The 15,279-nt window shown below is 47.6% G+C and overlaps 1 protein-coding gene and 1 long non-coding RNA gene across 12 annotated transcripts; one reads left to right on the top strand and one right to left on the bottom strand.

The window, feature by feature from the left end:
• Window positions 1–1,221: 1,221 nt before the first annotated feature.
• On the bottom strand, window positions 1,222–14,114 carry LOC148221319 (nucleolar pre-ribosomal-associated protein 1-like). Of its 11 annotated transcripts, none has more exons than XM_088178133.1 (6): window positions 7,456–7,832; window positions 5,244–5,360; window positions 3,569–4,605; window positions 3,236–3,340; window positions 2,753–2,871; window positions 1,222–2,464 (listed from the first exon to the last, which is right to left on the bottom strand). In XM_088178133.1, the coding sequence occupies exons 1-3, from the start codon at window positions 7,720–7,722 to the stop codon at window positions 4,456–4,458; spliced, it is 534 nt and encodes a 177-aa protein (XP_088034259.1). In that variant the 5' UTR covers window positions 7,723–7,832; the 3' UTR covers window positions 1,222–2,464; window positions 2,753–2,871; window positions 3,236–3,340; window positions 3,569–4,455. The 11 variants fall into 11 exon arrangements, with proteins under 11 accessions (XP_088034259.1, XP_088034262.1, XP_088034267.1 ...); XM_088178136.1 differs by having other exon boundaries at window positions 1,222–2,388; XM_088178141.1 differs by lacking the exon at window positions 7,456–7,832 and adding exons at window positions 5,454–5,559; window positions 13,839–14,114 and having other exon boundaries at window positions 1,222–3,340.
• On the top strand, window positions 7,226–12,691 carry LOC148221320 (uncharacterized). Its single transcript, XR_015808239.1, has 3 exons — window positions 7,226–7,365; window positions 10,068–10,239; window positions 11,253–12,691. It is a non-coding gene; the product is annotated as an uncharacterized LOC148221320 (long non-coding RNA).
• Window positions 14,115–15,279: the final 1,165 nt, after the last annotated feature.

The following is a 15,279-nucleotide window of genomic DNA, read 5'->3' as shown; positions in this document are numbered from 1 at the left end:
TTATATCTGTAGATTTATATGTCTATATTGTGTATTCTATATTTATATACTATTTAATGTAGTTTTTACTAGTATATTAATATACTAGATGCTATTTACATTCTATTATAACATACTATTTAATATAACATATTAAAATCGATAAATTATTTATATTACATACTACATACATGTATTTTATATTTATATTTATTTCTATAGATTTATACTTACATATATATATGCATATATAGTTATAATAATTTTATGTCAGTATCTATTTTTGCATATTTGTATATTTTTGCCTATATTATTTATATTATTTATTAAAAACCCTCCTCTAACCAAATAAAAAACAATAAAACATTCCTTTTAAAGTCTAAATATTTATATATTTCTATTTTCATAACAAAATATAATGTAATGTAATATATTTATATATCGGTTTCTTATATTTGCTTATATATTTTTATTCTTTATCTTTTCTTTTATATTTACAGTATCTATAAAAAAACCCTACCTCTATCCAAACACAAACCAATAAAACATTCCTTTTAGACTATATTTAGCTGTTTTTTAAGGTTCTGTTTTTCATGCATTCTACACCCACCCCTCCCTCTCAATGTTCTGGCACCCACCATGACCCCCCCCCATGCCCGACTCACCTGCTCCTCCAGCGCAGCCCGGCTCCCTCTCCCAGGGACCTTGGGGTGCCCCAAACCACGTCGGAGCCCCCCTCAGCCTTTTTTCCTCACCCCAAAGAAGGCACAGAACGACTCCAACTGCCCTGGACAGCAGCAGGGCACTTGACTGCAACCCCTCCCATGTGTCCATCCCACAGAAAGTGACTCTGCTGACACCAGAAAAGGGAGGGCAACCCCCACAAGGGCTGAAGTTCCTCCCCAGCCCTGCAGACACAGGGGACAAGGGGCAGAAAGGAGGAGGGGCAGCAGAGAGGACAAGGGAAGAAAATCAACATCAAGGTGCACGATGAAATGGAACCCCCCCTAAAAAAAAAAAAGAAGAAGAAAAATGAAAACGAAAAATAACCAAAAAACGAAAAGAAACCCCTGGCATGCTGGATGGGCAGCACAAGAGGGAGGGATTAAAAATGAACAGGGACAGTGTCCTGGTTTTGGGCAAATTTGGGGGAAAACCTCCAGAAGGAGCCCCCAGACAGCAAACCCCACGACTCCTCCCCCCCACCCCACCGGGTTCGGGAAGAATTTCCTCGGAGAAGAGTGGGAGAAAAAAACCTCTTTATTTAACAAGCAAGACACTCCCCAGCACAGGGAAAAAAGACAACGCCAGCTGACAAAAAACTCTTTCACCGTTCTGAAGGGATGACGAGTTCAGTCTCTCTGGCGAGTGGTCGCCCAGTTATCAGTCTCTGGCGCTTGGGAATGGCTGCTGCAGGTGACAGAGTGTAGACTCCCGGTGTTTCTTGGGGTTTCCCAGGTCCCCGTCCGGAACAGGTTCAGATGGTATCCAGGAGAGGGAGGGGACGGGGTGGAAGAGAAAACAGTCCAGGGAAAAAGTTGGACTGCCTAGCTGAACTAACTAATAAGAAAAAAGCAAGGGCAAAGCGAAGGAAAGAAAAAGAGGCAGAAGCAAGCAAGCAGGCAAGCAAGCAGGCAAGCAAGCAAGCAAGCAAACCGAGCTAAAACCTCTCCTAAACATAGACCATGGGGGAGGTGAGCCGGCTGATAACAAGACAAAACAAAGCTTCACTCTCAGAGTCAGTCCTGGAAGCACAGGACATAATACCAAACATAATCAGGACACATGATTGGAGATAGAAACACCATAACATCACCCTAGGACAGACAGTGACCGGGACACAAGGATCCCACGGGAAACAACGGCACAGGGAGCACCACAGAGGCACAGAGAAGGACGGAGAAAAGACAGAGAGTGCCAAACACACAGCAAGGACTGAGGGGTACCATGACAAAGAGGGAACCCAGGAGCCAGAGAGGAAGCGAGCACAGCCCGTGCGGGGCGGGCAAAGACGGGCAAGGAGCAGCACAGGCACGGAGACAGAGAGGCACGGCCAGCAGGACAGAGGCTCACCAGGAGAGGGGCACAGGAAGGGAGGAGCACCGGGCAGCGCTCCTTTAGGACAAGAATATTCACACACACAAGCAATTCCCTCATTTGCACCTCATTCTTATTTCACACCCCCCCCCCCCCCCCCAATAAAAAATTCAGCTCATAGCACAGGCAGCTCTGGCTTTTCCCTGCACAGTATTTCTACCAAGGCCCTGGGCACAGCACACGGTAGCGAGTCACCTGAATCAATCCTGATTTACATTTCAAAGCTTCTCCTTCTGGCACTGCACCTTCTCAGACCCGGGCTGCCATGTTCCACTCCCCTCATGGCCACATTCAAGAACAACTGTTGCCATTCTGCAGAGAATTCCCAATACGGCTCACGTATTATCAGTGGGCAGAAAACTCTTTGGGCTTCAGTTCCACCTCTCACCTGTTCCACGTGGAGGGAGGACAGGCATTTGTCACACATCACAGCAGCAGTGATGGATCAAGGCTTTTTTTTTTTTTGATTGAATAAAAGGGTAAGAAAAAACAAACCAGGTCTCATACAAATGTCTTGAAACACCATTAAAGCTTTTTAAACCCAAGGAGACCATCGTGATTCCTGACTTCAGTCTTCTATCCATACTGGTTTTGGCATCATGAAATCAATCAGAGTCTTTAAAGAAATACTAAATCATCATGACTAAACCCCGGGCTCCTGGTCATTTGCACTTACAGCCCCTTGTAGGAAGCTCTCCAGCCTTTTTTTCCCATCCTACGTTGGACAGAGGATGGCTGTGAACCGCACGCCTCCGCACAAACAGTCCTGCCGGTTCCTCAAAAAGTTTAAAATGCCTGTGATAAAAATGATAGAAAGTAATACTGCCTCTCAGACTGTGCAAGAAATGGGAAGTTGGACTTTCAATGTCCCACTGAGAGATGCCAAATAAAAGCTTCCCCATGAGCTCGCACAGAGTAGTAACATTTCTTGGACGAAACTAAACTAAGATTTTTTTTTTGACCAAACAAGATAGGTCTGTATGAGAACAGCTCAGGAGGCTTTCAGGGCTCGCAGTGATGCTGGCAGAGCACAGAACGTTAAAGATGAAGTCTTAACTCCCTGAATTAATGCCCTGTGGTAGCCAAATCTTTTTGCAAAGACACATAAGACTTGCTTCTCCTTGTTTCCGAGTTCCCAAGCCGTCCTGTAATTCGTCACCTGCACTAGTGCAGACCAATCTGCCGTGGGCAAGGAACAGATCCGGCTCCTGAGCTCCAAGCCACGTGTCCCCGATGGAAACCCAAGTCAGGAATACAAAAACACCTGTGGAAGAAAGACGAGAGAAAAATCAGAAGACACAGATATTCTTCTATTTCCACACAGAAATACCGAGCCAAGCTGTTTACCTCTGGGACTCTGTTTTCAAACAGCTCCCCAACTCTGTTCCTAGATGGAAAACGTGGAGTGGCTTTGCCCATGCAAAGCCAATGAGCCTCCTCACAAGAAGGAACAAACCAGTTTCCTGCTAAATCAGACACCTGGAAATCTCACCTGTCACATGCTGTCATGGACCAGCAAGAGGGATCAGCATCCAGGCCCACGTGGACTTGTTCATTCCTGGCTTCTAATGCAGCAGGGACAACAGCACTGAAGGGAAATGATCACGTCTTCATTTAAAGAGAACCCAACTTCTTCATCAAAGCCATCACTGTCCTCGAGCAGGACATCCACCATATCCAGGACATCTAATAAGTGAAGAAAAACATCAAAGCAAGAATCCAGACTAACAGGAAAAACAACAGACGTAGAATGCAACACTCCAGGAATACAAGGCATCTTTTTAATTCTTTTTAATTAAAAAAAAAAATTTAATAAAAGGATGAAAGCCACATTTGTCACGCAATACAACTTTAAGTGCAACCCCTAAATTACAGCTGAACCTTCACTCTGCCTTTCAATGCTGCTGTCCAGCACGGAGCAGCTGTGGCTGCTCCTGGATCCCTGGATGTGTCCAAAGCCAGGCTGGACACTGGGGCTTGGAGCAGCCCGGGCTACTGAAAGGTGTCCCTGTTCATGGCAGGGCTGGAACTGGATGAGATTTAAGGAGCCTTGCCGGCCAAACCACTCTGGGATTCCATGACTCTGTCAACAGTCCCAGGCAGAAGGGCTAGATTTCCATTTGAGTTCAAAAACGCTGCTGCAAGAGCATGAAGAGAGATTTCAAATACCGTTCAAGTGGCACAGCCACGGCAGAAATTACTTTCAGAGGTAAAGCGGCAACTTGGCAATTCCACTTCGACTTCTGATACCAAGAACACGTGGAGAGCTGAATCCTGGAGGGCCCTTACTTAACAGGATTGCCAGAGTTATCCATCCCCAGTTTGCTGATTAGGGCTAGAAAGTGTATCCCCAAGTCATGGAGTTGGGATGTTGACAGGTTACCACATACCATCAATGTGAGAGACGGGGATGCTGATGTTATCAGAGTCCTGTTTAAACAGAGCCACCTGGAGCGTGCTGGCTGCCTGAACCAGGTCTGCTGCCTTGTCAGTGTAGGGACAGGGGTTGGTCACCAGCTTCAGCAGGATCTGTCAGCAAAGGTGGGGAGAAAGGTAAGTGCACCTGCTGGCTGGCAAGTGCAGGGGAACCACACGGTACTGAGAACGACCACGTGCTGAAAGCTGGGCAGCTTTTATGAGGACAACTTCCATAGCACTTCTGCAGGATTCTGTCTACAGTTCCTGCTCTACAGGCCACACTGATGGAAAAACAAAAACCCACCACAACTTGGCACCTAGATTGCGACCACACACCGAGTACCTGGGCAGACCACAGTGGAGGCAAAGCACTGGGCATTCAACATCCTGAAGAGTAAACAGCAAGTGTCACCTTTCCTTGTCAAGGACCACCATCTACTGAGCTCTGATAATGTCGGCACCTAAAGAGGAGATCAAAGCTACCCACACCTACACCACTCTACCCTTACACCGACAATGCTGTAATAACAGCTGATCTTTTTGGATTTCATTTTCCTACAAATCATTTGGCTGCCCTCCCACTGAACACAAGAAGGATGCCACCTCCGTATAAAGAATCCCAAACAAGGCTTTTCTCAGAATTCATTCGCTGGTCTTTGACAGGTTTCTCAACAATAGCAACAAGACCTCCAGTTTCCACTAACACTATTCTTTGCATTTTTTTATCCAGCTGATTTGAACACCGTTACCTTTTCCAAAAACTGAATCACTGCTTCCTTCTGGTCTTCTTTTGTATTATCCAAGTGCTCCAGCCGAATTGAAAGCTCCTTCCACGTGTACTCAAAAGCTCCACTGTCACGTAAAACCTGTCCAGGAAACAAAGGAGGAGGTGTGTAAATAAACCTCAAAACACCTAAAATACAAAACCCCGAGGGATGCAGATCTTTTTCTATAGTTACCTTCATGCTTCCTTCTTTTAGGAACGAAAAGAAGAGCAGGTTGATGAGGAGTCGTATCTGCCGCTCTCCTCACCCTCAGTTCAAGAGGCTCATTGGGGGACTTCAGCTGCATAGTGGACAATAAAAATCCTACTTCTGTAATTTTTGGAAAGCAGGTTATACTGCTTTCAGAGGGCCGTACAGCTTTCTATCATCACAGGCAGTTAAAAAAAAAAAAAAAGCACCTTCAAAATAGCCTGTAGGGGAGTTTTAGAAAACTACCGACGAAACAAAGGAAAATCATTGCTAAATTAAACCTGAATCAGGCTACTTGTACTTAAAGCAATCAGGCAGACGGATGAACAGTCACATAAATGAGCAGTGGGCTGTGACCACAGCAAGGTCCAGAGAGACGTGCAAGTTGCTGGGGGTGGTGAGGAAGACCAACAAGTCCCACACCCTAGAGACAGGCTTTGACGTGCCTAGAAACTTCCCCCCGCTTTCCTGCTCTCCAAATTCAGGCCCTGACTGCGAGCACCCAAACTCGGTGACCCCGAGCTCCAGCTCTACAAGCAAGAAAGGAGGAGGGAGAAGAGGAAGGAATCCGAGTGACACCAGGGTTCAGCTCCCTCCCCCTAAGGCCCAGCAAGAGAGGAAACCTTGCCCAGCTTCCCGACCCTGGCACCTACGTTGGACGACTGCAATTACACAGGATGAATCTGTGCCTTTGCTCCTCTCCACACATCAAATACAAGGAAGCCATCACAACTCATTTGTTCTACAGTTACTCCGTGTACAACACCAGCAGCTCCAAAAATAACTGCTGCTCACATCAATCTGACAGGGGAATTCATTTAAAGCAAGAAAACATGAAGGAAAAAGGATTCATTATAATATAAGCGACTATTTTTGGCAGGGTCTGGAAACAGAAATGCACCTGCAGCTCTCACAAAACCGGGCAGGAACAGAATGTGAAATCCAAAAACGAGCCTTCAGTTACATGGCACTGTGCAGAAAAGTAAGTCCTTACCATCTATTCTTAGCAGCCTTTCTGCTGACGGAACTGCCCCAACTTCCCTGTTCCTGCTTTCCCTTCAGAGAAAATGCAAAGGACTGAAGTGGAAAGTGGACACAGGAACAAGTCAAGCAGTCCATGTTCCCACCTGGCAAAAGAATCCAAAACCATCAGAAAAACGGCACATTTCGAGCAGCTTTCGGTTGAGACATTCATTGCTGGGAGACCAAGTGAACCTGCCTTTAATCCCTTGCAAGGATCAAGGGCAACTAAACCCGAATTCAGTCACTGTAACTGGATTTTTTTCTTGGCAGGACAGTCTGCTTGCATTTATTCCTTATTCCTAGGGGTAAATCTCTACCCCTACTTAGGTAACTAAAGGATGTCCTCTTTGAATAAGGTGCTAAAAACAGCAGCCTCTGGTGTCTGGTGGACTTCGAGCTGACCAGCTTTTTCTCAGAAGTCAAATAACTAATTTAAATATGCAGAGGGGGATGCTAATTTTCAAGACAAAAAGTCCTCCTTGCATCAAAGCTGGGATCAGACAATAACAGAGAGGACTACTCTGCAGGGCCAGAGGAAACCGGAGAAGACTTATGAAAGGCTAGAGTGCTGAAGTACAGATTAAAGAAACGCTGATAAAAAGTAAAAATCCAAAGCAATATCTTCTTGATCAATGTCAAGACCTTTGCAGGCACCAACTGCACTGATTTATTACAGTATCAGAATTCATTCAGCCTCGGGGGGGTGCGTAAACACGACAGACATTTTCTTTGCTCTTTCATCAACTGCTGCAGTGAAGTCCGTTCACAGCACTGATTTCTGTCAAATATTTCGTTACTAGCCGGTTATCTGACAGCAAATTTCAACAAGAGTCACAGGAAAGGAGACTGGTGACCACACAATCCTGCAGCAAAGGTAACTGCTTCAAGAAAAAATCGTACAATCCTGAAATTTCAGGCCAGTGGGATAGAGTGAATATCCTGATATTTCAATTCAAAAGCTTACCTTAATGGTCTCGGGCTCCGGGGCTTGGAGGGGGGGTCGGTTCGGAAGGGCCGCCTCCGGAGGAGGGGATCCCGGGGGGAGCCAGGGGCCCGGGGAGGGGGGCGAGGCGGAGGGAGAGGAAAAAGAGGAAGATGAGGAGGAGGAAGAAGGGGGAGAGGGTTTGAGAGGAGGGGAAGCCCAAATCCGTGCTGTGTGCGGAGCTCCGACAGCACGCTGCAGCCCGCAGCTCAGTGTGAGCACGGGGCAGAGGAGGCGATTTCTGGGCATTCAATCACCCTGAGGCGGGCCCGGCACCGCCCCTGCAGCACCGTCCCCAGCACAGCTCGGTACCGCTCCGGGATCACCCGGCCCCGGCCCCGGTGCCGCCTGGGACCACTGGGGAGCGCCCCTAAAGCACCGCCCCGGCCCCGCCCGGTCCCGTCCCCGGGACCTCCGTGCCCCGCCTCGCCAAGCCCCGGCTCCGCCCCGAGCCTGCCCGGGCTGCGCCGGCACCATCGCTGGCGGCCCCGCCCCTCTTCCCCGGGCCGAAGCGGGCTGAAGGAGATGTCCGCACGATTGGAAACGCCGCCGAAAATCGCACCCGTGGGATCGGTGTCGGCGTCGTGCGCAGGCATCCCACTAGAGCGAGCGGGCTCCTTGCTGTGCCACCCTCCTTTTGCAGCCAGAGTTAGAAGGTCGGGGAGCGACACCCGAGCCGCCATCTTGGGAGAGGCAGGCGCGCAGTACCGCGCTCTGCCCACAGGGTGGCGCTTGGGAGACAGGCAAGGGATGGAATCAAGGAGTGTCCCAATCCTTGAGGAAATCCCCCTGAATGAACGCCCCAAAAAACCGCGACCAGAACTGAGAAACCTCCTGCCTCTGTATGAGTGCAAAGGGTGTGCAAGGAGTGTGCAAATAGTGTGCATTAGCAATCGATCGGCAGGCATTGGCAATCGACCGCCGATCTAATCGATCGGCAGGCATTGGCAATCGAGCGCCGATATAATCGATCGGCAGGCGCGATCAATCGATCGCCGATCTAATCGATCGGCAGGCATTAGCAATCGATCGCCGATCTAATCGATCGGCAGGCATTAGCAATCGATCGCCGATCTAATCGATCGGCAGGCGCGATCAATCGATCGCCGATCTAATCGATCGGCAGGCATTAGCAATCGATCGCCGATCTAATCGATCGGCAGGCATTAGCAATCGAGCGCCGATCTAATCGATCGGCAGGCGCGATCAATCGATCGCCGATCTAATCGATCGGCAGGCATTAGCAATCGAGCGCCGATCTAATCGATCGGCAGGCATTAGCAATCGATCGCCGATATGATCGATCGGCAGGCACGATCAATCGATCGCCGATCTAATCGATCAGCAGGCGCGATCAATCGTTCGCCGATCTAATCGATCGGCAGGCATTAGCAATCGATCGCCGATCTAATCGATCGGCAGGCGCGATCAATCGATCGCCGATCTAATCGATCGGCAGGCATTAGCAATCGAGCGCCGATATAATCGATCGGCAGGCGCGATCAATCGATCGCCGATCTAATCGATCAGCAGGCATTAGCAATCGATCGCCGATCTAATCGATCGGCAGGCATCGGCAATCGATCGCCGATATGATCGATCGGCAGGCATTAGCAATCGATCGCCGATCTAATCGATCGGCAGGCGCTGTCAATCGATCGCCGATATGATCGATCAGCAGGCACGATCAATCGATCGCCGATCTAATCGATCAGCAGGCATTAGCAATCGAGCGCCGATCTAATCGATCGGCAGGCACGATCAATCGATCGCCGATCTAATCGATCAGCAGGCATTAGCAATCGATCGCCGATCTACTCGATCAGCAGGCATTAGCAATCGATCGCCGATCGAATCGCTCGGCAGGCGCGATCAATCGATCGCCGATATGATCGATCGGCAGTCACGATCAATCGATCGGCACACATTAGCTATCGATTGCCAATCTGATTTTTTCCTCCATTTTTCTTGGATTTTTTTCTCCATTTCTCACTGGTTTTTTACCGCATTTTTATAGATTTTTTTCCACCCATTTCTCACTGATTCTTTCCCCCATTTTTCATGGATTTTTCCCCCATTTCTCACTGATTTTTTCCCCATTTATCTCTGATTTTCTCCCCATTTCCCACTGATTTTCCCCCCATTTCCCACTGATTTTCCCCCCATTTCCCACCGATTTTCCCCCCCTTTTTAATGAACTTTTTTCTGATTTCTCACTGATTTTTCCCCCATTTCTCACTTATTTTTTCCCCATTTTTCCCCATTTCTCAATCATTTTCCCCCCATTTTTCCTAGATTTTTCCCCCATTTCTCACTGATTTTTCCCCCATTCTTCATGGAGTTTTCCCCCCATTTTTCACTGATTTTTCCCCATTTCTCACTGATTTTTTTTCCCCCATTTTTCATGGATTTTTTTTCCCGATTTTTGCCCCCATTTCCCACTGATTTTTGCCCCCATTTCCCACTGATTTTTGCCCCCATTTCTCACGGATTTTCTCCCCCATTTCTCACTGATTTTTTCCCCCATTTTCCCCCATTTCTCACTGATTTTTTTCTCCCATTTTTCCTCATTTCTCACTGATTTTCTCCCCCAGGATCGGCCACCACAGCACGAGCGATGACAGCTCGGCGTACCACTTGGTAGACGAGGTGAATTCCGGGGACAGACAGGACAATCCCATCTCCTGCCTGCGCCTCTACCTGGGCAGGAGGGGCTGGTGGGAGGAGCATCAGGAGCAGGCCTGGAGAGAGAGCTCCCGGAAAATGGTCATTCTGGGGCGGATTGATGGGATTTCGGGGCATTTATGGGGTTTCGGGCTGGGAAATATTCGGTGGTTTGGGGTGTAGTCCTTAGGGTTTGAGGGGGGGGAATTTATGGGGTTTTGGGGTGGGAAATATTCGGAATTTTTTGAGGGGGTATCCATGGGGTTTGGGGAGTGAAATCGTTGGGATTCTGGGGAAGAAAACCTGGGATTTGAGGGGGGAATTTATGGGATTTTGGGGTGGGAAACATTCGGTGTTTTGGGGTGGAGTCCTTAAGGTTTGAGGGGGGGGGATTTATGGGATTTTTGAGATGGGAAGTTAAAGGATTTTGGGGTGGGAAATACTCAGCATTTTGGGGAAGAATCCCTGGGATGTGGGGAGAGAAATTGTTGGGATTCTGGGGGAGAAATCCTGGGATTTGAGGGGGGAATTTATGGGATTTTGGGGTGGGAAATATTTGGAATTTTGGAGTGGAATCCCTGGGGTTTGAGGGGGGGATTTGTGGGATTCTGGGATGGGAAGTTTAAGGATTTTGGGGTAGGAAACATTAGGAATTTTGGGGAAGGAATCCTGAGATTTGAGGAGAGAATTTATGGGATTTTGGGGTCATGTTGTGGTTGTGGGGAAGTATCACTGGGATTTGGGGAGGGAAATTTTTGGTGTTTATGGACAGGAGAGCTTTGGCATTTAGGGGAAGGGGCCCTGGGATTTATGGAGAGATCCCAAAGATTTTGAGCTGGGATTTTTTTTTTTTTTTTTTTTTTTTTTTTTTTTTTTTTTTTTTTTTGGGGGGGGTGGGTGGAGGTGGGCAAATATCTGGAATCTGGGGATGCAAAACCACAGGGATTTTTGGGATGAATAACCAAGATTCTGGGCCAGGATTTCATCGCAGTGAAAACCCCAATTCCCCACCAAAACCGCGCAGGATTTGAGGCAGGAATCTGCCGGTTTGGGGGGCTGGGAAAGGCGGGGATTCCTGGAATTCCCGTAATTCCAGAGCTGGGGAATTGCCGCAGGTGCTGGAGGCCTTCGAGCAGGCGGAGCGGGAGGCGAAGCCGCCGCCTCACCTGCTCTTCTCCAACGTTTACCTGGAGATGCCCCCGCGGCTGCGGCGGCAGCGGGAGGAGCTGGAGCGGCACCGGGAGACCTACGGGGAGCACGACCCGCTCCAGCAGTTCCAGAAGTGACCCCGGAATCCCCGGGAAAATCCCCCCGGAATCCCCGGGCGCTCCCAAATTTACACCGACCCCCCCACACCCCAAAAAGCTCCCAGAGGAGCTTCTCCCAGAAGTGATCCCAAAGTTCCCCTTGAACCTCCCCAAAAATCCACCCTGACCCCCAGAATCCCCCCCGACTCCCCCAAAATCCTCTAGGACCCCGCCAATAAAAGGAATTTTGGAGAGGAAGAGCCTCGGAATTTTGGGGAGGGGTCCCTGGGATCCGCGGGATTTTGGAGAGAAATCTCTGGGAATTTTTCAGGGAGCGATCCCGAAAAAAAAATTAGGGTTCTGGGGAACACCCTAAAAAATCCCAAATCCACGGGAAATGAATGGATTTTTTTTGAGAGGGGGATCCCAAAAAATCCACAAATCCATGAAAAAAAAAAGGATTTTATTTAGTGGGGGAGGGTCCCAAAATCCCCAATTCCGTGGCAAATGAGGGATTTTATTTCGAGAGGGGTTCAGGGGAATAAAAAAAAATCCCAAATTCACCGAAAATTAAACAATTTTTTAAAAAATTAATTTGTTATTAATTAAATTTCTCAGCCTAGCAGCGCCAAGCAATCGAGCCCAGAGCGATAGATCGGCAGGCATTAGGAATCGATCGCCTCTTACCAAATGAAAACTATAAGCAAACCCCTTTAGATATAAAAAAATTCTTTTAAAAATATTTAATTTATATTCAAATTCATAACCTATACGTATTTTATAGATTCAATTTAATTTCCATTATAATGTACCACATATACAATATTATTACTCATTATATATATATATATATCTTTATATTCATAATTTTTTTATTTTATGTATAAAATTTATATATTTTTATGTTTATATTTTTAGTCTTATTTAAAAACCCTACCTCTAACCAAATAGAAACAAAAACGCCCTTTATTTTGAACTCTATTTAAATATATTTTTCTACTTATAGTTTTCCTATTGATATCTGTACTTTATATTCATATATCTACACTATGTATCTTGTATCTTAAAATATACCATAATAATATATATAAATAATATTTATATTAAATACTATACATATACCTATCTTAATTTCTATCTCATATCTAAGCTTACATATACTTAGATATGCATATATATTTATAATTTGATGTATGTATATATTTACTGCATTTTTGTCTATTTTTTTGTTTCTATTCTTTCTAAAAAAACCCAGCCTGACATCAAATAAGAACCCATCATACCACTTTCACTTATTCGAGACTCCCCTTAAATAAAGAAAGTCAAGGAAAGCAGTTCCCGTTTGAGTGGCTTCATTGGGGAAACCAGCTCTGGGCCTAGGGCCCGACGCGTCTCCTGCACTCCCGCTCCTCCTGCTGAGCGACCCCGATCACGGCAGATTCAGCTCCGCGGGGCAGCGCAGCCGCGCCCCCCATTCTCACCCGAGGGCCTCCCCATACAGTACCCGCGCCCTGCTCCAGGGCTGTCATGGCCATCGGGCGCTGTTCAGATCACGGTGACAAGGCAGCAGAGTCCTGCTTGCTGATGGCATCTCCGGCACTGCTTTTCTTACTTGGCAGGGCCATTTTTAGTTTTCCATGTTACACTGGCTCGTTGGTTTTAGGGGTTTTTGTCACTGAGTTGTGTCCCATGAGCACCTGCGGTTTTCTGATTTGCCAGGCACCATTCAGGTCAAGGCAGTTCCAGGGAGTGGGAGTCAGACCAGAACAACGGCAACAATTAACATCAAAACGGGGAGCTTTCCACAGCTAACAGAACATTAACAGAACAAAGAGGAGCTTGTTTGTAACACATACTGTTTTCATATTTCTATTTTCATATTTATAATTCATATTTATACATATTCTTTTATTTGCATTATTTCTATTATAGAATCTATATTTCAAATAGATTAATCTGGAGATGTTTTATATCTATACAAATATATCTATATTTTTATATTTTTATTTTTCTATTCTTTATATGTTTACCCTGAACATAGAATTATTTTCTCCTAATAATGCAGGAAACCTAGCAGAAAAAAACAACCACCACTTAGAAACCTGGCAGTAGTTTGACTGCCAAAGGCCTCCTCAAAACTGGACTCAGTGACACCTGATAGGATGAATTACGTTTCCCAGAGAAAAAGATTTCATTCCAAGGATTCCCAGTATTCCCAGTATATATCACTCTCTATCCTGGCCTGCATTCCCCGGACTTCCTTCTCAGTATTCCCAGTATTCCCAGTATTCCCAGTATTCCCAGTGTAAGGCACCCTCTATCCGGGCCTGCCTTCCCAGAGATGCTTCCTCAGTATTCCCAGTATTCCCAGTGAACCCCCGGTTCCCCCCGGTCGGTCCCGTACTCGGTTCCATCTTTTGTACCCCCAGTGCCCCTCCCGGTACCCCCCGGTACCTCCCAGTGTTCCCCGTGCCCGGTTCCATGCCTTTGATTTTAAGGCATCTCTGAGGGCTGTTGGTTGATTGATCGTTCAACAGGCATTAGTAATCGAGCACAGAGTGATGGATAGGCAGGTAGGAGCAATTGAGCGCAGAGTGATGGATCAAGGCAGAAGCAATCAGTCGCAGAGTGATGGACAGGCACACTTGGACACACTCAGGCACACTCAGACACACGCACACTCCGGCACACCCAGATATCACATGCCACTCATATAATAAGTTATTTTAAAAATTTTTAAAAAATGTAAAAGTTGAAAAAAAAAAAGCTCAATTGCTTCTCCCTTGATCCATCACTCTGCGCTTGATTGCTCATCCCTTCCCGGACCCATCACTCTGCATTCGATTGCTTCACATGCCCCCCATGTAATAAGTTATATATCACATGTCCCCCATATAACAAGTCATATATCACATGCCCCTCATATAATTCTCCCAGACAATACCTTGGTACTGAGTCATACCTTGTGAACACTGTGCCCCCTTGGAACACTAGACACACCGTGGGGACACTGGAACTCTCACCATGAGACACTACGACTCCCTGGGGACATCAGGACTGACCCTGAGGACATTTTAACCCCCCTGCAGACACTGGACCTCCCACAATGAGACACTAGGAGCCTGTGGTAACACTAGGAGCCCTCCTGGGGACACTGTGACACCAGTCACTTTCTGCAGCTTGGCCGTATGGGACAAAACCCTGCCCTAGCTGTGTCATGTGGTGGGTAGGTGGGTAGGGGGTCCCTCCAGGCTCCCCTTGCCATTATACTGTCCTAGAAACTGGGAGCAGAGCGGTGTGGAGACATCACGACTGTCATGGAGCCAGCCGGGGACTTATACTATGCTGAGGACTACCTACCACCAGCAGTACCTGTACAAGCAAACAGAGGTCTCTTGTGAAGGGCGCTGGAGTCACCTGCCCCATCACCTCCTGAGGGGCTGCCTCGTGTCCCCTGGGCTGTTCTCATGTCCCCTAGGCTGCCCCGCCACCCCACAGAGCCCGTGCGACCGATTTCTCCCTCTGATTAAGGTTCTGTGACCCCCACCCTGTCCTGGCTGGTCCCATGGTTGTAGCTGGTGTGAGTTCTGGGGGGTCGCTGACGTGGCGGGATACATACATGGGTGCTGTTTGGGGGATCTGTGGTTTGCCCCAGGGGAGGATATTGGGAGTTGAGGCTCACTTGGTGAGAGGGGAGGGGCTGGACAGTCCATGAGGCTCCTGGGGTTGATGGTTATTGTGGGGGCAGATGAGTGGGGCTGCAGTCGTGGGGGGGAGGGGCAGAGCTGTGTCCGTGGGGGCTATGCCCATTTGTCTGTGTCCATGCGTTTGTGTGTCCATGGACGCTATGTCTGTGTGTCCGCGGGTCCGTGTGTCCATGGAGCCATCGGGCGGA

The sequence above is a fragment of the Sturnus vulgaris genome, chromosome 24 (assembly GCF_052056855.1).
Source record: "Sturnus vulgaris isolate bStuVul1 chromosome 24, bStuVul1.hap1, whole genome shotgun sequence".
Lineage (NCBI taxonomy): Eukaryota > Metazoa > Chordata > Aves > Passeriformes > Sturnidae > Sturnus > Sturnus vulgaris.
Note: the sequence above shows the minus strand (reverse complement) of the source record. Positions and strands in the feature narration are given on the sequence as shown.

Bases quoted from the DNA above. Each gene is read 5' to 3' on its own strand.
- LOC148221319 (XM_088178130.1), bottom strand. From the start codon at position 7,722: ATGCCCAGAAATCGCCTCCTCTGCCCCGTGCTCACACTGAGCTGCGGG. The intron at 5,361-7,455 runs GTAAGCTTTTGA...TTTCCTGGACAG, and splicing joins CGGAGCCCGAGACCATTAAG to GTTTTACGTGACAGTGGAGC. The intron at 4,606-5,243 runs GTAACGGTGTTC...CTTTGCTGACAG, and splicing joins TGATTCAGTTTTTGGAAAAG to ATCCTGCTGAAGCTGGTGAC.